The sequence below is a fragment of the Somniosus microcephalus genome, chromosome 4 (genome assembly GCF_052327205.1).
Source record: "Somniosus microcephalus isolate GS21.2 chromosome 4, FLI_Smic_1.0, whole genome shotgun sequence".
NCBI lineage: Eukaryota > Metazoa > Chordata > Chondrichthyes > Squaliformes > Somniosidae > Somniosus > Somniosus microcephalus.
Window position 1 is genome coordinate 166,009,804 of NC_140990.1, and position 21,315 is coordinate 166,031,118.

Consider the following 21,315-nt stretch of genomic DNA (forward strand, 5'->3'; position numbering starts at 1 on the left):
ACTCGAAAGTGAGTCTTTTGTGTTGTTTCTGGAAATCCTGTCGCAGGAGCACATCACTGCATAGTTTTTTGAGCACCCCGAGCCGGGTGGAAAAATAAGTGCGGCCATTGAGTATAAGGTCAACAAGACAAAAGCCAGAAGAGTTGGTGGTCAGTGTCATCAGAGCCATTACAATTTCCCTGTCCGAGGGGTAAGTACGCAGTTTTAACTTACTGACAGCCCGCTCACTGATGAAGCTGTCAGAGCTACATGAGTCAATTAATGCACTCAAAATGTGTCCATTTACCGAAACCCTCATGGCTGCATGGGACAGGCGTTGGGGAAAAGCAGCTGTAACATTAGTAGTGGCTCTTGGGGGAGGAGCAGTTTTATAGATAGCAGCTGTAACACTAGTAGTGGCTCTTGGGGGAGGAGCAGTTTTATAGGTTGCAGCTGCAACACTAGTAGAGGCTCTTAACCAGCATACTTTAGAAAAGTGACCTTTCTTACTGCAATGATTGCAGGTTGCATTACGAGTAGGACAAAATTTCCTATAATGGAATGCACCTCCACAGAAGAAACACTTCTTTTTAGATTGCCAAGATGCTGCTAGGGTAGGATCATCATCAGTGAGGGCTTCCACCTGAGGCTTACCGGGGGAGTCACTAAAAATAGTAGCAGCAGTCTGTGCATATGGTAAAAAATAGGTATCTGAATTTTTTTGAGCTAAGTCCAGAGAATATGCCTGGTTATAGGCAGCTTGTAACCCAAGGGTTTTATTCTCCAACAGATGCTGGCGTATGAGGGGAGAAACAATTCTGTTAATAAAAGAGTCACGAATTAATTTCTCCCGGTACTGCTCAGCTGAGACAGCTTTAAGGTTACAATCCTTGCTGAGCCTGCGAAGCTCTTGAAGGAATTCGGCAAGTGATACCCCGGGTTGTTGTTGAGTTGTGGCCAGTAGGTGCCGAGCAAAAATTTTGTTTGGGGCCTTAACATATAGTTGCTGTAGTGTTTGGATAGTGGAGTCATAGTCTACACAGTCTTCGATAAAGTCAAACACATGAGGGGATACATAATTGGCAAGCATTCGTAACTTATTAGGAACATTCTCACCACACTCCTCGAGGAAGTTGCTGAAGGTACAATACCAGTGTTTGCATACCTTAGCAGCTGTAGGTGAATTCGGGTCCAGGTCGAGACGGGCGGTTCTGAGTAGTTTCTCCATGATGGATTGATTACTACGTCCGAGTTCCCTTCTACAGTTTGAATCGTAGCTGTCTGTTCCCAAATCACTCAGAGCGTGGAGCAGGTTGCAGTTGATTAAATTGACGTAAGAAAACTACTAGGCACTTGGTCTGAGTATTAAACAAGGCTTTAATCAACTGGTTTTCAACATGGAGATCTAGTTGTGTCCTTCACTAGTTCCTGTTAAAGAATGTCCTGAGCAAGCTGGGCCCATGCCTGAATATTTATACTCTCCCTGGACAGCGCCACCAGCAGGCCACCCAGTATTACTTCATAAGTCATTTCCACATGAATGGCAAGATTCATGTCAGGTAGTGTGATAGTTATGTTACTGGACTTGTAATCCAGAGGCCTGGAATAATAATCCAGCGAAGTAAAATTCAAATCCCACCATGGCAGTTTGAGAATTTGAATCCAGTTTTGAAAATCTGGAAATAAAAGGCTGGTGTCAGTAAAAGTGAACACGAATTTGGTGGATTGGCGTAAAAACCCAACTGCTTCACTAATGTCCTTTAGGGAAGGAAACCTGCTGTTCTTATCTGGTCTAGCCTATCTGTGACTCCAGTCCCACAGCAATATGGTTAACTCTTAATTGCTGTCTGAAATCATTCAGTTGTATCAAGCCACTACAAAGAAGTAGGCCCACCACCAGCTTCTCAGGGCAACTTGGGATGGGCAATAAATCTTGGCATTGCCAGCGACGCCCACATCCCAAGAATGAAAAAAAGAAAAAGAAAGAAAAAAATAACAATTACTGTGATTCCATATACTTGAACTTGTATGCCATATTTCTGACATAATGACCTCATTAATAAGAATTTAACACTGCAAAACATTTTAAAGAATGACCTATAACAACTTTCTAAGCTTTCTCCTACACCACCTTCTTAAAGGTTTGATGATTCATTTGATGTAATACAATATGATTTAACTGCAGGTCATTAACAACACAGAATATAGGTCACATGATTTCTGGTTATAGGAGTAGGTGAATAAGCTGTGGTTGACCATTAACCAGTCATAATGTGCAAGTTATGCCATGTAAAAATTTGGTTGAAATAAGCATTTGGATACAATCAGGCTTCATATTTGCATCCACCAAATGTGACGGTTGAAGAAGAACAAAATTTGGAGCAATCAAAGGTGAAAGATAATAGCTGCTGGTGGAACTTGAGAGAAACATGAAGAAATTGTCTTGAAGAATTGAAAGAAACAAAATTTCCATTGCCCTAATGAAGGGCATGAAATAAATCAAGCTGAAGATGTTCAATTATTGCCCTTTCAAAGGGATGAAGGCAATGTGCACTTAAGGCATGTGATCTGAAGAATAATAACCTTTCCCAACATACAGAGGAATTAGGCACTTATCTAAATCCTCCTTGCATTAGACTGCCAACTACTTAGATGTAAACATACTCCCTTCCCACCACATGATTAAGGATGCATACTCACCAAGATATTCATTATAAAATATTTGAAGTCGAGTAATCAATCTCCCATGGAGTTGTACACAGGAAGTGAAGATTAAATATAGTCTTCAGGTGAAGTGGGGTCAGAGGCAATGTTCTCTCTAATTCTTTTTGGCATCGCGCAGCCCCTTGGGCCATTCAAAATACCGCGCATGTGCGGGTTCTCTGGAGCGCTGCACAGCCATGCGGCCACACAGATTGAAGAAAACATTGGTCGGGGGGGGGGGGGCGGGATAATTGAACCAGGGCATGCAGACATAATTCAGTCCCCATTTTAAAATCATACACTCGGTCCTTACTTTTGTATCATACTTTAACAAAACGTATGGCAATTTGGGAAGCAGAGTAGAGCTGGTTGTAGAATAGGCATTTGGACTAGTGACACAATAGCACCAGCACTGGATAAAGGGTGTAATTGCAGCATGACAAGTTTACATAAGTAGCTTCCATGATAAATGTGGGCGTAAGAATTTATTATGAGAAATGTTGATATAAGAAGTGTGCACGGATATGACATTTTTCTATTTATTCTTTGTGGCCATAATCAATGGGTTGCAGACAGGCAAATATTGACTGTATTTGTGAGAAGGACATTTCTCTCTGCATGCATTGATGGCAGAAACATTTGGTATGTCATTAAAATAACATTTCATCAGTACAGAAGAACATTTGTATATAAAAAGGAGGACACCTGTAAATCCGAAATGAGCCAGATTCTGATTTTTGTGAACTAATGAAACGTTCCGACTGGTTTGGAATTAAACTTTGAATTTCATGGTAATTCTACCACTTTACATTACAGTATATCAAAAACACCACCTCACCATAACTATCATTCAATTGTTACATTGTAATTATCAGCAGAAGACTTTAATTGTTATACTTTCCCAGTTGTTTTAAACATTGTAAACTATCCCCATCACTATCTACTATGTTGCCAAGTTTCATATCATATGCAAACATTATAATGCTGCTCCCTACAGCGGAGTCTAGGTTGTTAATAAAAATTTAAAAGAGTAATGAACCCAAAACTGACCATTGGGGAACAGCACTGCAAACCACCTCCCAGTCTGAAAAACATCCATCCACCACCACCCTCTGCTTCCTGTCACTGAGCCAATTCCGTATCCATACCGTCACTTTCCCCTTAATTTCATGGGCTTCCATCTTCTTAACAACCCTCCTGTGTGGCACTTTGATGAATGCCTTCTGAAAGTCCATCTATACAACATCTGCTGCACTATTTTGATCAACCTTCTCTGTTACCTCATCAAAGAATTCAATCAAGTTGGTCAGACACGATTTGCCTTTAACAAATCCCTGCTGGCTCTCCAAATGAAAGTTTATTTTGTCCCTGATAATGGTTTTGAATAACTTCCCCACCACTGATGTTAGGCTGACTGGCCTGTAGTTTCCTGGTTTATCCCTCTCCCCTTTCTTGAATAGTTATATAACATCATCAACCCTCCAGTCCTCCGGCACTACTCCTGTATCAAATGAGGATTGAAAAATTGTGGTCAATGCCTCTGCTATTTCTACATCTGCTTCTTTCAGCAACCTAGGATGCATTCCATCTGGACCAGGTGACTTACCAACTTTCAGTAATGCTAATATTTTTAGTATGTCTTCTCTATCGATTACTATCCTGTCTATAACTTTCCTCTCCAATTTTAGTGTAACCTTTATATCATCCATTTCCTTTGTGAAGACAGATGTAATACTTTAGCCATATCCTCTGCCTCTACATGAAAATTTCCCCTTGGGTCCTTAATAGGCGCAACTTTTTCCTTAGCTAACCTCTTACACTTTATATATTTATAAAAAATGTTAGGGTTCAATTTAACGTTGCCTGCTAATCTTTTCTCGTAACCTCTCTCTGCTTCCCATATTAACTTTTTCAATTTCCTCCTGTACTTTCCATAATCTTCCTGGTTATTAACTGAATCTTGCTCCTGACATTTATCATAAGCCTCCTTTTTCTGTTTTATTTTAACTTTTATTTCCTTTGTCATCCAGGGCACATTAGCTTTGGATGCTCTACCTTTTCCCTTCAAAGGAATATACCGAGTTTATACCTGAACTATCTCTTCCCTAAATGCCTTCCATTGCTCTGTTACTGCTTTACCCTGCAATCACCTTTCCAATCACTGAAATTAGCTCTTCCTCAGTTGAGCATTTTTACCTTCAATATTTTGATGGTCTCTTTCCATAATTATTCTGAACCGAATTATGTTGTGGTCACTGTTAGCTAGATGACCTCCTAAAGTAACACACACCACTTGCCCTACTTCATTTCCCAGAACCAGATCCAGCACTGCTTCCTTCCTTGTTGGACTGGAGACATATTGATTGAGAAAGTTTTTCTGCACACATATTAAAAATTTCTCTCCTTCCCTAACCTGAGCACTATGTTTTTACCAGTCTATATTAGGGAGTCAAATAGGGAATTCAGAAGAACTTCTTTACCCAGAAAGTGCTGAGAATGTGGAACTCGCTACCACAGGAGTGGTTGAAGCGAATAGTATAGATGCATTTAAGGGGAGGTTAGATAAGCACATGAGGGAGAAGGGAATAGAGAATTATGCTGATAGAGTTAGATGAGGAAAGACGGGAGGAGGCTTGAGTGGAGCATAAACGCCAGCATGGACTGGTTGGACCAAATGGCCTGTTTCTGTGCTGTATATTCTATGTAATCCTATGTAATTAAAGTCTCCTAATATTTCCACTCTATTTTTGTTACACACCTTTGAAATTTGCCAACCATCTATCTCCATCTCATTGTTTGGAGCTCTATAAAAAAATCTCCCAACAATGTAACAGCTCCCCCTCTGTTCCTTAACTCAAGCCAATTGGATTAAGTCCTAGAACCATCTTGTATATCCTTTCTATTTAGAACTGTAACATTATCCTCAATCAATACTGCCACACCCCCTCTTCTTTTTACTTCTTTATCATTCCTGAATACTTGGTAAGCAGGAATATTAAGAACCCATTCCATGTCATTATCCCATGTGGCAACTTGTGCCTGCAGCTTACCAACCTTATTAGTTACACTACGGGCATTGACGTACATATCAGTGTCCCCCCTAAGGTGCGCAGCTGCGCACCAATTGGGAGGTCCTGCGCAGGCCGCTCACCATCAGCTGCTTTTTTTAAATTCGTTTTTATGGGATGTGGGCATCGCTGGCAAGGCCAGCATTTATTGCCCATCCCTAATTGCCCTTGAAAAGGTGGTGGTGAGCCACCTTCTTGAACCTCTGCAGTCCATGTGGTGAAAGTACCCCCACAGTGCTGTTAGGGAGAGAGTTCCAGGATTTTGACCCAGCGACGATGAAGGATCGGCAATATACTTCTAAGTCAGGAGGATGTGTGACTTGGAGGGGAACTTGGAGGTGGTGGTGTTCCCATGTGCCTGCTGCCCTTGTCCTTCTAGGTGGAAGAGGTCGTGGGTTTGGGAGGTGCTGCCGAAGAAGCCTTGGCAAGTTCCTGCAGTGCATCTTGTAGATGGTACACACTGCAGCCATGGTACGTCGGTGGTGGAGGGAGTGAATGTTTAAGGTGGTAGAGGGGGTGCCAATCAAACGGGCTGCTTTGTTCTGGATGGTGTTGAGCTTCTTGAGTGTTGTTGGAGCTGCACTCATCCAGGCAAGTAGAGCGTATTCCATCACACTCCTTACCTGTGCCTTGTAGATCGTAGAAAGGCTTTGGGGAGTCAGGAGGTGAGACACTCGCAGCAGAATACCTAGCCTCTGACCTGCTCTTGTTGCCACAGTATTTATGTGGTTGGTCCAGTTAAGTTTCTGGTTAATGGTGACCCCCAGGATGTTGATGGTGGGGGATATGGCGATGGTAATGCCATTGAATGTCAAGGGGGGCAGTTTTAGACTCTTGCTTGTTGAAGATAGTCATTGCCTGGCACTTCTGTGGCACGAATGTTACCTGCCGCTTATCAGCCCAAGCCTGAATGTCGTTCAGGTCTTGTTGCATGCGGGCATGGACTGCTTCATTATCTGAGGAGTTGTGAATGGGACTGAACACTGTGCAGTCATCAGCGAACATCCCCATTTCTGATCTTATGTTGGAGGGAAGGTCATTGATGAAGCAGCTGAAGATGGTTGGACCTAGGACACTGCCCTGAGGAACTCCTGCAACGATGTCCTGGGGCTGTGATGATTGACCTTCAATCACCACAACCATCTTCCTTTGTGCTGGGTATGACTCCAGCCAGTGGAGAGTTTTCCCCCCAATTCCCATTGACTTCAGTTTTACTAGGGCTCCTTCATGCCACACTTGGTCAAATGCTGCCTTGATGTCAAGGGCAGTCACTCTCACCTCACCTCTGGAATTCAGCTCCTTTGTCCATGTTTGGACCAAGGCTGTAATGAGGTCGGGAGCCGAGTGGTCTTGGCGCAACCCAAACTGGGCATCAGTGAGCAAGTTATTGGTGAGTAAGTGCCGTTTGATAACACTGTCGATGACGCCTTCCATCACTTTGCTGATGATTGAGAGTAGACTGATGGGGCGGTAATTGGCCGGGTTGGTTTTGTCCTGCTTTTTGTAGACAGGACATTATTGGGCAGTTTTCCACTGTGTCGGATAGATGCCAGTGTTGTAGCTGTACTGGAACAGCTTGGCTAGAGGCGCGGCTAGTTCTGGAGCACAGGTCTTCAGCACGATAGCTGGGATATTGTCAGGGTCCATAGCCTTTGCTGTATCCAGTGCACTCAGCCGTTTCTTGATATCACGTGGAGTGAATCAAATTGGCTGAAGACTGGCTCCTGTGATGGTGGGGACCTCAGGAGGAGGCCGATATGGATCATCCACTGGGCACTTCTGGCTGAAGATGCTGCTTGAAGATACAGCGCATGAGTCAGCGGCCGTGCAGCAAACTTAAAGAGACCGCGCACAAAATAAATTAGAGGGAACATTGGTACAGTATATACAATTTAATACCGCCTTCATCACTTTTGCTATTTTCCTCAATCTGGTCCCTGCAATTTTTGGGATATTTCTAATGTTACTGCTGTTTGTATCTCTTTGTTGTCTGGTCTCATTGCTGTTCCTTTCTGCTATTTTCTGGTTCCCCTCTCCCTGACAAATTAGTTTAAACCCTCCCCAACAGTACTCGTTAACCTCTCAGCGAGAACATTGTTCCCAGCTTGGTTCAGGTGCAACCCATCCATTTTGTACAGGTGTGCCTTCCCACAGAACTGGTCCCAATGCTCAAGAATCTGAAACCCTCCCCCCAACAGTTATCTGCTGATGCACAGAGTGGCCGCACAGAGTTGTCATAAACAGAGTGCACCGTAAACAGAGTTTAAAAGTTGGGAATTTGGAGAGAGTGGGAATTCGGTGCAGAGGGGGAAGGATGTGCTGCTTTTTGCATCCAATATTTGTAGTGGTTCATGTAAGCTGAGGCAGTAAGTATTTAAAATTTTGCCCAGTGTTAATTTTAAATCTGAGATTGATAGATTTTTGTTAACCAGAGGTATTAAGAGATATGGGGCAAAGGCAGGTATGTGGAGTTAGGTTACAGATCAACCTTGACCTCATTGAATGATGGAACAGACTTGAGGGGCTAAATGACCTCCTCCTATTCCTATGTTCCTGCACCACTTCTCCAGTCATGCATTTACCTGCACTATCTTTCTGTTTCTATACTCACTAGCATGTGGCACTGGAAGTAATCCTGAGATTACTACCTTTAAGGTCCTGTTTTTATATCTTTTTCCTGGCTCTTCAAACTCTGCCTGAAGAACCTCTTTTTCTTTTTCTACCTATGTCATTGGTTCCAACATGGACCAAGACTTTTGCTGTTTCCCTTTCATTTGAAGAATGTCCTGCACGCGCTTGGTGATATATTTTACCCTGGCACCAGGGAACCAACATACCATTCGGGAATCATGTTTGCGGTTACAGAAACGTCTGTCTATGCCCCTAACTATCGAATCCCCTATGACTAGCGCCAGGGACCCGGGTTCGAATCCGGCCTCGGGTGACTGTCTGTGTGGAGTTTGCACATTCTCCCCGTGTTTGCGTGGGTTTCCTCCAGGTGCTCCGGTTTCCTCCCACAGTCCAAAGATGTGAGGGTTAGGTTGATTGGCTATGATAAATTGACCCTTAGTGTTAGGGGATTAAATACGTGGGGTTACGGGGATAGGGTGGGATATGTGTTGGTGTAGGGGTTACGGGGATCGGGTGGGATATGCGTCGGTGCAGGCTCGATGGGCCGAAATGGCCTCTACCTGCACTGTGGGGTTTCTGTGATTCTGTGACTACTGCATTTCTACTATTTCTTTTTCCTCTGTGTGCAGTCAAATCTCCCACGGTGCCAGTGGTTTGATTCTTACTGCAAGTTCTTCCTTTCTTCTTCATACTCTCTTTTTTTAACTGTTTCTTCTTGCTACCTTAGTATGCTATCATTGTATAAATTGGACCTGCTGTGTATTTCCAGTATTTTCTCTTCAAATTTCTAGTATTTGTATTTTTATCTCAATATTATTCCTGCTACTCTGCGATTAGCAAATGTTGTTCACATAGATAATCAGAAGTCCAATCATCAAAACCTCCAGATAACGTTGAATATTCGATTTTGGTATGTCTTGTACCATCTCACACATGGTTGTGTTTTTATGGTTTAACATAAAATCAGCTCAATTGAAAAATTATTTCTTATGTTTGGGTTCCCTGCATCATGTACCATTCCCCCCCGAGGCCTCTGACCACCCCATGAGGCCTCATATCTCCGCTCCCCCCTCCGGCCTTCAATCCTTGGCCCCGGGCCCCGATCCCTCCTCCGGCCCCAGTGTACACATATCACAGGAAAAGTTAACATGCATTTGGGGCGGGGGTGGGGTGGGGGTCACATATAATGGGATAGCAGGACTTAGACATGACTAATGATGAAGGAGCATTGGTGAGAATATGATGCAGTGTGATAGCCCTTGCATTATGTGAATAGGTAAGTCAAGTCTGTAAAATGGAGGGAAATAGCATTAACTTGCCATTATGAGGAGAGATTGTGTCGATTGGGCTTATACTCACTGGAGTTTAGAAGATTGAGAGGGGATCTCATCGAAACCTATAAAATTCTGTCAGGTCTGGACAGACTAGATGCAGGAAGGATGTTTCTGATGGCCGGGGTCATAGTCTAAGGATAAGGGGTAAGCCATTTAGGACTGAAATGAGGAGGAATTTCTTCACCCAGAGAGTGGTGAACCTGTGGAATTCTCTGCCACAGAGGGCGGTGGAGGCTAGTTCATTAAATATATTCAAGAAAGAGTTGGATATATTTCTTGAGGCTAAAGGGATCAAGGGATATGGGGAAAAGGCAGGGACAGGGTACTGAATTTGGATGATCAGCCATGATCACATTGAATGGTGGAGCAGGCTCGAAGGGCCGAATGGCCTACTCCTGCTCCTATCTTCTATGTTTCTATGTATGTTTCTATGTAAGTCAGGTTTGTCACTGGTAAGAAAAATTGGAAAGGCACTTATTACCAGGTTCTGAGTCCTACTTTCCCAATGCTGGATCCAAATATGCCCCAATAAATTTCATGTTTCTTTTTTCAATATTTATTACCTTACATATTATCTACATTAAATCGATCTGCCCTTCTCTTGACAATACTTCCAACAGTATTATTTTAAATATACATTTTGAAAATGGCATCAGGCTAGAAATAAAATATTTTACAGACATAATAGATCCTTGTCATTTCATGATTTACATTGGCTTTATATTTGCTTAATATTCATTGTGATTTCAACCAACGCAGTTATTATTGAAACAGGAGCAAGCTACAGGTTCCTTTGACTTTTTGAATGTATAATTTGCTATTTGGTTAAAAAAATGTTTCATAAACCACTTCCACCTCGACAGTCCCTTACATAGATAGAGGTTTGACATTTAAACACATACAGTAGCTGAATACTAATTGCGATCATTAACTGGATACATGAAAAGTTTTAACCACTTCGCTTAGGACGCCCACACAATTAATCAATGGGGTGCATCGAAGAATGGGGATAGCTCAGTGCTACAATATCTTGAGAGAAAAAAAGTGCAGCGTCGAGTTCACAGTAAATGTTGAACATTATTGCTATCAGTTAACTAATCTACACATCGAAAGACAGGAAACTTGTAGGTGGAAAAAACCTTCAAACTTCACGAGGAGACGCGAGGTTCCTATTGGCCAAAACTTCACACCATTACTGTGTGATCTAAATTAGACGGGGGCAGTTTCTGGGGTTTATTTACTATTACAGGCAGATAAACTAATTTAATATTCGCCATTGAAAGCTACCAGACACAAAGTCCTGTAGCCAAAAATAAATTTCTGGCTATCGTTTAGTATTGGCAAACGCCTGTCAGGCGGCCGTTGTGACTGTGAGTCATTCTTTGATCGGAGATTCAGATAAAATGAAAAGCGGTCAGATGTGCTTGGTAGAATCAGCAACAAGCAGTCCGTACAAGAGTTCGCTGAACCTTCAGGGAAAATCTCTGCATCTATTTTGAGACACATTCAATGTGAAACAGCATATATTTAAGTGTTTAAAATATCCACCAGCTTTATATTTGAATTTAAATTTATGTGATTATTAATTTACGTGTTAAGAAAATAACAATGTACTACAACAGCAGTTAGAACTTTGGACTGCAACATTGTAGATTTTATTGGAAAAAAAACTTTTTGTAATAAAAGTAAATAAATAAAATAATGCACCAAATAACCTTGCAGTGCGGTCATTTTTTAACTGCATACCGGAAAGGCATTAGTAGTGCAATGCCAGTAGAGAACACTGCCTCTCTGTGGATTGAAGGAGGTAGTGTTACTTTTGTTATATTAAGTACAATCTGGGGTTTAAAACTACAGTACATAGGTACAGTACCCAATATTGTTTTTAATTCATCGCTGAGTACAATTGATAATTATAATGCCAGGAAGGACTCCCATTTGTACTGTGGTATTTATTCAGTTTCGAAAGGGTTATTGCACTGTACATTTTTGTTTCACGGTTTATGGTCAAGGGAAAGATGCATCCTTATTTTACAGAATGGGCCAGATGTCCAAGGTTCACATAAAATGGGAACACTAGAACCAGGACTGGTCGACCATTTCACTCAAGGTATTAGTAATCATTCATAACACTGGCATTTCTACACAAAAAGCACATTTTAGATGCTGACTTTAAACGTCTTTTCTGTTTTTACCCAACTTTTCCTGCTGGCTCTGTCTAAAACACACATAGCCTGAAGTGGGGGAGTAACGAACGGCCCTGTACGTTACTGGTGCTGTATGTCCTCAGAATCACAGTTGAATGTAAACAAAGCGCAGTCTGCCTGATACATGCCAGCCAGCAATAAAGACAAGCATTTCAAACTCGTGTCTTCTTTTAGATTTCTGAATGCAACGTTTAATTAGACGGAGTAATGTGGATGCTCCTGTTGAGCCTTGGACCCTGCGCTGCACACATTTCAGGAGGAGTTAATAAAACCGGAAGGGTTAAACCATGAATAGGAGCAGTTAGCATTTCCTACCTTGGTGCCTCTAAAGTTGCATTGTCTCGGTTGATCAGTTAGCGGCGAATATCTTTAATCCACGCCTTATGTGCGAATGGTCACTGTCTTTAATTTTTAAAATTTATATCAATCCTTTATTAAAGCCATTTCTTCTCTCTCAGCATTTAAAGAGACGGGGCACGTCAGATTTCAAAATAAATAAATGAAAACATTCAGTAGAAATTGATTATTTTATACCTAGAGCGCGAGATTAATATTTACAAAAGAAAAACTTCAATTTACAAAAGACTAATGTTATAATGAAGAGTAATTCCCCACCGGGGGATGGGGGGGGGGGTAGTTATTCTTTCAACAATTTTTTTGCTTGCTCGCCTTACTGTCAAAGCACGGTTTCCATAGCAACGGGACGCCCACTGCCGGCGAGCTCTCGCGAGAAAACTCACGGGAGCGGCGGTGGAGTCAATGGCAACGGCACGCGAGCAACCGGCATAAACACAGCCATGACGGCGGAGCAGGAGGACAGCACCTTTTACCTGCAGCGTATCCTTTCATAGACACGAGAGCTGGGATGGGCAGGAAAAGCGCTTATATGTAAAAAATACACGCGTCTTTTTTTCTTCCCCATTCCCCTCCACCTGAAGTGACAACAGTAAACACAATACTGGGGTTTGGAACTCTCTTACCTCAGGGTTTCTTTAAATCAAGTTGTGGTGAAATGTCCTGACTCGCTGTTGCGTGCGGCGGGAAGCGCGCGCGGTGACCACCGCACCCGCTCTGCAGTCAGCTGATGAGCGCCTCGCGCCTGAAACCGTTTATTTGTTGGATTTGTTGGAAGCGTCTGGAACGCGAATCCGTTAGGAACTGTGTGCGGGGAATTTCATGAGTGGGCGGAGGGCTGGAGGGGGGAGTGCAGGGCCGGGGGTGGTATGTTCCAGGCTGAGGGGTGGGGGAAGGTTGGTGGGTGGGGAGAGGGTGGAAGGCTGGACGAGGTAGGGGGGGAGGTTGGAATGGGGGGTGTGGAAGGGGTGGGTGGTTGGGAGGGGTGGAAGGTGTGTATGTGCCTTTAAGAGAAGAACTGATTCTATACTGCAGTACCGGCAGTGACCACCCCTGTATATAAAGCCATAGCAGGCTTCTGTATTTCAGTCTTGAATTACTCTCTGTTCAGTAAATACCTGTTTTATTGTTCTCCTGCAGTCTGAGTATTATTGATCCTCGGACACTGCACTGGCGACGGGCAGGTTTGAACTCACCTGCAGTACTGCATCACCTCACGGGGATCTTTTCCCTGAAGAGAAGCTTCTTGGAGGTCGAAGTCAAAACGGCGGACGTCGACCGCGGGCAACCGCCCAGGGATCCATCGGAGAGTTGCAGGGGAGACTGTGGAGAGCTGGGCCTGTCTCCCCAGTCGAGGTGTTCCAGCAAGTCGTGCTGGTAGCAGGTAGTGCGCTGACCCTTCCGGACTGCGGCGGGCTCGGGCTCGATCGAGCGGCTCTGCAAAGGGGCCGTGCAGCGTCGTCGGGAGGAAGAGAGAGAGAGAGAGAGAGGGTGGTGCGCACAGGGCGCGGTCGGTGCTCAAGAACAGGGCAGCGTGGAGAGGATAGAACGCGGGGAAGGAAAAGTGAGACGCGCCGAAGCCGCGGGTCGCCGCCATTACCCTGTAGAACGCTAGGAGCAGCGTGGCAGCAAGGGGAAGAAGGAAAAGCGCGGGAGGCGCCATTTTATTCCATTGGGGAAGAAGGAAAAGCGCGGGAGGCGCCATTTTATTACATTGGGGAAGAAGAAAAAGCGTGGGAGGCGCCATTTTAAATCACCCAAGATGCCGAAGAGTGGCAGTATCACTGCTTTCGACAGCGAGGTAGAAGACTGGGCCACGTATGTGGAAAGAATTGAAGTGTACTGCAATGCCAATGAGGTGGCCAATGGAAAGAAGGCGTCTATATTATTAAATTTGATGGGCGCAAGAACGTACGGCCTATTGTGGAATTTAATTAACCCAGCTAAACCAATGGAGAAAAGTTTTGAAGAGATTGTTAATATCTTACAGGAACACCTAAACCCTACACTGCTGCTGATAGCAGAAAGATTCAAGTTCCATAAAAGAAACCAGCACAAAGATGAGAACAATGCTGACTATCTTACGGAACTACGCAAGTTATCGAAGCACTGCCAGTTCGGAGCAGGACTGGCAGACACCTTGCGGGATATGTTTGTCTGCGGGCTCCAGAGTGAAGGAACCCAGAAACGACTACTTTCGGAAAAGGACCTGACGCTAGAACAGGCTTTCAGCGTGGCAGTATCCTACGAAGCAGCAGCACGGGGAGCTGCGGAAATACAACAGAAACCACAGGAATACAGCGCTAACGAAATGGCGTATGGAGCAGAAAAGTGCTATCGCTGCGGCAGAACAACCCATGATCAGAAGGACTGCTGGGTTTAGGACAAAGTATGCAGGCAATGTGGGAAAATGGGACACATAGCAAGAGTCTGCAGGTCGGGAAAGAAAACCAACACTACAAGAACTACTAAGGAAAAGTAAAAGAAAGTAAAGAAATTGACAGACAGTAGTTCGGAAGATCAGGAGAGTGATTAGGACTCCAGGAGCAGGAGACTAAGTTGTCTAAAGTTACACAACGTGATCGCAAAGGAGGATCACCGAACCATTTGGGTCACCCTCATGATAGCAGGGTCCCCAGTAAAGATGGAATTGGACACAGGATCAGCCCTAACTGTCATGAATCGACGAGACTATGAGTGGCTATTCTCACACATACGAAGGACACGTCCATTGTATTGAAGACATACACGGGGCAAAAAGTCTACCCCAGAGGAAAAATAAGGGTGCCAGTTGAATACAACGGCAAGGAAACACAGAAACTGTATCTATATATACTACCAGATGGAGGACCACCACTATTGGGACGTGAATGGATCCAAAAAATACAACTGGATTGGCATTCCATTCAGGCGCTAACCGTGGCTGACAAAAAGGATGATGACGTCACACCTGGGCAACTGTCAAAAATTCTAACTGACGCGAAAGAGGTGTTCCAACAAGGACTTGGGACTCTAAAAGGAGTAACGGCAACGATAAAAATCGAAGATAACGCAAACCCAAAATTTTTTAAGGCCAGACCAGCACCTTACGCAATCCGCCCAGCCGCTGAAGCAGGTCTGGAGCGTTCAGGTGTGCTGTCCAAGGTGGACTGGAGCGAGTGGGCCACACCTATCGTTCCTGTAATGAAGAAATCATTGAGCAGCACGCCTGGGGAACCGAAGAAGGTTCGCATCTGTGGGGACTTCAAGGTAACTGTAAACCCAGTCCTGCACACAGTACAATATCCACTTCCACGGATAGAAGATAATTTCGCCTCGCTATCTGGAGGGAAACGCTTTACAAAGATTGATCTGGCCCAAGCGTATCTACAAATGGAGGTGGAAGAAGCGTCTAGGAAATACCTCACGATAAACACTCACAAAGGCCTTTACCAGGACAATCGACTGGTATTCGGTGTAGCATCAGCCCCGGCTATTTGGCAGAGGGCGATGGAACAAGTCCTGCTAGGGATCCCGGGGACCCAGTGTTATTTGGACAACATCCTGGTTACGGGCGAAAATGACAGTGAACACCTTGCCAACCTGGAGCAGGTGCTCACGAGATTACAGGAATATGGGCTACGAGCCAACCGCCCCAAATGCGAGTTCTTCAGGAGACAAATCTCGTATTGTGGCCACATGATTGATGAGGACGGGTGGCATAAGTCGCCGGACAAGATTGAGGCTGTAGTCAAGGCTCCAGCACCGGAAAATGTGTCGCAACTGAGGTCGTTCCTCGGGTTGGTGAACTACTACCATAAGTTCTTGCCGAATTTATCTACAATTCTGCACCCACTGAACGCCCTACTGCAAACTGGAGTATCATGGAAATGGAGTGATGAGTGTAAGCGTGCCTTTCAGAAATGTAAATGCCTAATCACTTCAAAAGAAGTATTGGCCCACTACAATCCAACACTACCGATTCGGTTAGCATGTGATGCGTCTCCCTACGGCATCGGAGCGGTGCTGCCACACAAATTCCTTGACGGTTCAGAGGCCAATAGCCTTTGTGTCGCGCTCTTTAACCTCAGCCGAGCGTAACTACGCCCAGATTGACAGGGAGGCCCTCAGCCTGGTGTGGGGGGTGAAGAAGTTCAATCACTATCTGCACGGGCAGAAATTCACCCTACTGACTGATCATCAGCCCCTGGTCTCCATTTTTAACCCAAAGAAGGGCGTTCCAGTGATGACGGCGCAATGGCTGCAAAGCTGGTCACTTTTTCTAGGGGCACATCAATACGACATAGAGTACAAGGGTACGAAACAGCATGGAAACGCTGATGGGCTGTCGCGCCTACCGTTGCCGACGGTAGAGGAAGCACCTACAGTGGACAGTGAGACCATGTGACCATAGTCGAATGTCTACCTCTTACAAACTCAAGTATAGAGAAGGAAACCCGAAATGACCCGACACACACTCAGGTCTATGATTTGACGGTGAAGGGATGGCCAGCACATGGCGACTCACTGTTGCCAGCATTCTCGCCAAGGAGAGAACAGCTGTCAGTGTGCCGGGGGACCTTGATGTGTGGATCCCGAGTGGTAATTCCACCCAAGTTGAGAGATAGAGTGCTCTATGAGCTTCACGAGGGTCATCTGGGAGGGGTAAAAATGAAGAGCCTAGCCAGGGCGTTTGTGTGGTGGCCGGGAATCGATAAAGAAATCGAGGATATGACCAAGAGATGCACAGGATGCCAGAAGGTCCAAAATGCTCCACCACAGGCCCCACTACATCCATGGGAGTGGCCCTCATCTCCATGGCAACGGGTACACATTGATTTTGCTGGTCCATTTATGGACTCGATGTTCGTAATCGCTGTGGACGCCCATTTGAAATGGCCAGAGGTCATCAAAATGTCCTCCACCACCACAGAGAAAGCTATTGCAGTCCTACGGACCATCTTCGCCAGGAATGGCTTGCCAGAGCAGATTTGCTCCGACAATGGGCCACAGTTTGTGTCAGAGGATTTCCGGAGGTTTCTGAGGAATAATGGGGTGAAGCATTACACATCTGCCCCATATCATCCAGCCACAAATGGATTGGCTGAGAGGTTTGTTCAGACCTTTAAAAAGGCCATAAAGGCAATGCATAATGACGACATACCACTACAACACAAGGTGGATAATTTCTTGTTTGCTTACCGGAATGCGACACATGCAGTCACCAACGAAGCTCCAGCCATAATGTTCTTCAACCAAAGGCTAAGATGTCGCCTGGATTTGCTCAAACCATACATAAGACGGGATGTTGAGGATAAGCAATTCCAGCACATAAATGAGAAGCCAACCAGGAGCTTCAAGATAGGGCAACCAGTCTTGGCCCGCGACTACCGAACAGAAAAATGGCAGCCAGGAACGATATGCACACAGCAGGGACCACTAATGTACACAGTGGACGTTGGAGAGAGCATCGTGAGACGCCATGCTGACCAGATTCTAGAGTCCCAGGAACAAGCCAAACCCATACCACGAGCAGGTGCACCTGGTAATAAACCCGAAGTACAGATTGCGTCTACCTCAGAAGCAGTGGTATTGGAAGCTGACGAACCAACCAATGACAATGAGCCAGAATCGACTCCGCCGCAAGAACAGGATACTCGAGAAAGGCGCTATCCAGTCAGGATCAGGAAGACTCCTCAAAGATTGAACTTATAAATGATTATTTCAGTTGATGTATATAGTCGAGAAAATTGGAATTGTAATTAGTTATTATTTAGTTGTTAAATGAATGTTATGTACTGTTTATCTAAAATTGTTGTGTCTGTACCTTTAAGAGAAGAACTGATTCTATACTGCAGTACTGGCAGTGACCACCCCTGTATATAAAGCTATAGCAGGCTTCTGTATTTCAGTCTTGAATTACTCTCTGTTCAGTAAATACCTGTTTTATTGTTCTCCTGCAGTCTGAATATTATTGATCCTCGGACACTACAGAAGGCTGGACGGGGTGGGGTGGGTGGGGTGGAAGGCTGGATGGGGTGTGGGGGTGGAAGGTTAGAAGGGGTGGGGTGGAAGGTTGGAAGGGGTGGGTGGGGTGGAAGGCTGGAGGGGCTGGGTGGGGTGGAAGGCTGGAGGGGCTGGGTGGGGTGGAAGGCTGGAGGGAATGGGAGGGTGGAAGGCTGGAGCGGCTGGGGGGTGGATGGCTGGAGGGGCTGGGAGGGTGGAAGGCTGGAGGGGCTGGGGGGTGGAAGGCTGGAGGGGCTGGGGGTGGAAGGCTGGAGGTGGACGGTTGAAGGCTGGGGGGTGGAAGGCTGGAGAGGCTGGGAGGGTGGAAGGCTGGAGGGTGGAAGGCTGGAGGGGCTGGGTGGTGGAAGGCTGGAGGGTGGGGGGCTGGGGGGTGGAAGGCTGGAGGGGCTGGGTGGTGGAAGGCTGGAGGTGTAGGACTGGGGGTGGTGGGTGCAGGGTTGGAGGTGGTGTGTGCAGAGCTGGGGGTGGAGGGCTAGTGGTGGCCGGGGGGGTGGAGGGCTGGGGGTGGGGAACGTTCGCTCATTCTATGCATTCATTGCAATGATTTGTTGGTCCCCCCCATGCATTCTGTTAGTCCCCCCATGCATTCTGTTAGTCCCCCAAATGTTCTCATCCACCCCCCGCCACACACACAGCCCGGGGCATTCGGCCAGCGTTTCACACTGTTCATAACTATCCATTGACCCTTTGCTGGGAAGTGCAGGTGTGTGTGTGGGAAAAAAAGAAAAAGAAAGTCTTGCATTTCTGTTGTACCTTTCACGACCTCAGGACGTCCCCAAGAGCTTTACAGCCAATGATGTATTTACTGTTGTAATGTAGGAAACTCGGCCGTCAATTTGCACACAGCAAGCTCCCACAAACAGCACTGTGATAATGACTAGATAATCTGTTTTAGTAGTGTTGTTTGAGGGATAAATATTGGTCAGGACACCAGGGAGAATTCCCCTACTGTTCTTCGAAATATTGCCATGGGATCTATAACATTTACCTGAGAGGGCGGCAGACGGGGCTTCAGTTTAACATCTCCTCTGAAAGACGGCACCTCCGGCAATGCAGCACTCTGTCAGCACTGCACTGGAGTGCCAGCCGAGATTTTTGTGCTCAAGTCCCTGGAATGGGACTTGAACCCACAACGTTTGTGTGTGTGAGGAAGTATGGAGGGGACAGGATGGGATTCGGCTGTGATGCTGTATGATCATATATGGTTGACTTGTTTGCTGACACTCACTGTCTAGGCTATGATATGAAGTCTAGCTGTTTGTGCAATGTACTGGTTGCCAAGTGAAGCTCTTGAATCAATAACCCTAGCAACAGTCAGCATCTTCAGGAGATGAAAGAAGAAAATTGGGTGAAATGTCCTTTTAAAGTCCATCTGTTGTGTTTTCATGTTGGCAAGTAGGAAAATAAATGGCCAGAAACAGTACACCGTAGTGATGGTGTTAAGTTTGTTGCATAGTGACATGAAATAACGGTGCTGGTGAAATAATGAACTATTGTATGAGGCCACATTTTGAAAGGGAAATATATGGACAAAAACATAGCCTGGATGGGGAAACTTGGTACCATTGTCTACACCCCAAGGGTTTGGGTATGATTCCAATTCAAAGTCTCTTATCAGCGTGAGATGAGTTTAGAAAGTCTCAGCCCAGTTTCTGGATGCATAATGGACTCAGTTGTCAATCTTGTCTATTGATAATGCTTTGTAAGTTATATTAAACTTGTATTGAATCTTGTTTATACCACAGTTGGAGTACTGTGCACAGTTCTGGTCTCAGTTATTATAAAAAAAATATAGGGGCACTGGAGAAAATGCACAAAAGATTCACAAGGATGATACCAGAACTGAGGATATACTTAGCAGGGAAGATTGAACAGGCTGGGGCACTTTTCTCTTGAAAAGAGAAGACTGAGGGGTGACCTAATAGAGGTCTTTAAGATTATGAAGGGGTTTGATAGGGTAGACGTAGAGAAGATATTTCCACTTGTGGGGGAGTCCAAAACTAGTGGTCATAAATATAAGATAGTCGCTAATAAATCCAATAGGAATTCAGGAGAAACTCCTTTACCCAGGGAGTGGTGAGTGTAAGAGCCATAAAAGCTTAAGGAAATACTTTAAAATAGTGGCTAAATGGCATAATACAGTTAATTTACCTGACCGGCTTATTGTATTAAGAAACCCCCTATTTTCTTGCTCCAGTAGTATAGTCCGACACCCCCTTCATTCTTGCCACAATGGATCAGTCCCTAAGCCACACATGGGTGCAGCCATTTTACAGTTTAAACTGCACGTGGTGAAAGAGGCAGAAGCTGTGAGGTTTGGAGCAGTACAGTTTTTGACCGTGTTCGTTTATACGTGTTTGCTTTGTAATTCCGTTTGTTAAGTGTTATAGTAAACAGTTTAAAAGACAAAGCTACGTTTGGGAACGTTTTATTTCGACACGCGTCTACTCGTTGTTAAAGGCCCCACAGCTCAGTGGCCTGCCTGTTTGGAAACTAAGAAGCGCCACTACATTAGTCAAAAGCTTGCTCCCTAAGAAGGAAGGGACGGAATCGTCGGCGAACGTATACATGAATGGTCACGGAGCCAGACGACAATATAAGAAAGCGAAGGTACAGTGACTGTTACTTGCTTTGTTCATTCTATCGAGAAGCTAAATAAGAGCTGCGGGTAAAATGGCCGAGGCCTTGCGGAGCCAGGAGCTTCCCTCAGCCAGAAGGATTGCTAGCCAAAAGAGGGAAATAAAGCTCACCCCAAAGGCAATGGAAGAGAAGTTACATAGAAGCATAGGTGCAAGGAAGGCTAAATTAGCTCAGATAACTGGAAAAATGAAGATAATTGATCGCCTCATGGAAGATAATGCTAATATTAAGAAAGCTGAAGACATAATGTATTACGATTTCTCCAAGCTGCATGAAGAATTTAATGTACTTAATGAAGATGTATTAGCACTTCTGTCTGAAGAAGAGGGAAACGATGATCAGCACAATTGGTTTGACCTTAAATCAACCAGCATTAAGGACTATATCAAGGCC

The 21,315-nt window shown here is 44.9% G+C and overlaps 2 protein-coding genes across 2 annotated transcripts in view; one reads left to right on the top strand and one right to left on the bottom strand.

Moving 5' to 3' along the window:
• The window catches only part of ikzf2 (IKAROS family zinc finger 2), a 288,134-nt gene extending 275,610 nt beyond the window's left edge, over positions 1-12,524 (bottom strand). The window contains exon 1 of the mRNA XM_085985421.1: positions 12,238-12,524. The gene's annotated coding sequence lies outside the window, so the exon portion shown is untranslated. The remainder of the gene's footprint in view (positions 1-12,237) is intronic.
• A 140-nt stretch (positions 12,525-12,664) lies between these two features.
• The window catches only part of spag16 (sperm associated antigen 16), a 1,547,331-nt gene continuing 1,538,680 nt past the window's right edge, over positions 12,665-21,315 (top strand). Inside the window, exon 1 of the mRNA XM_085985427.1 lies at positions 12,665-12,759. Coding sequence (XP_085841553.1) covers positions 12,720-12,759 — 40 coding nt within the window. The 5' untranslated portion in view covers positions 12,665-12,719. The remainder of the gene's footprint in view (positions 12,760-21,315) is intronic.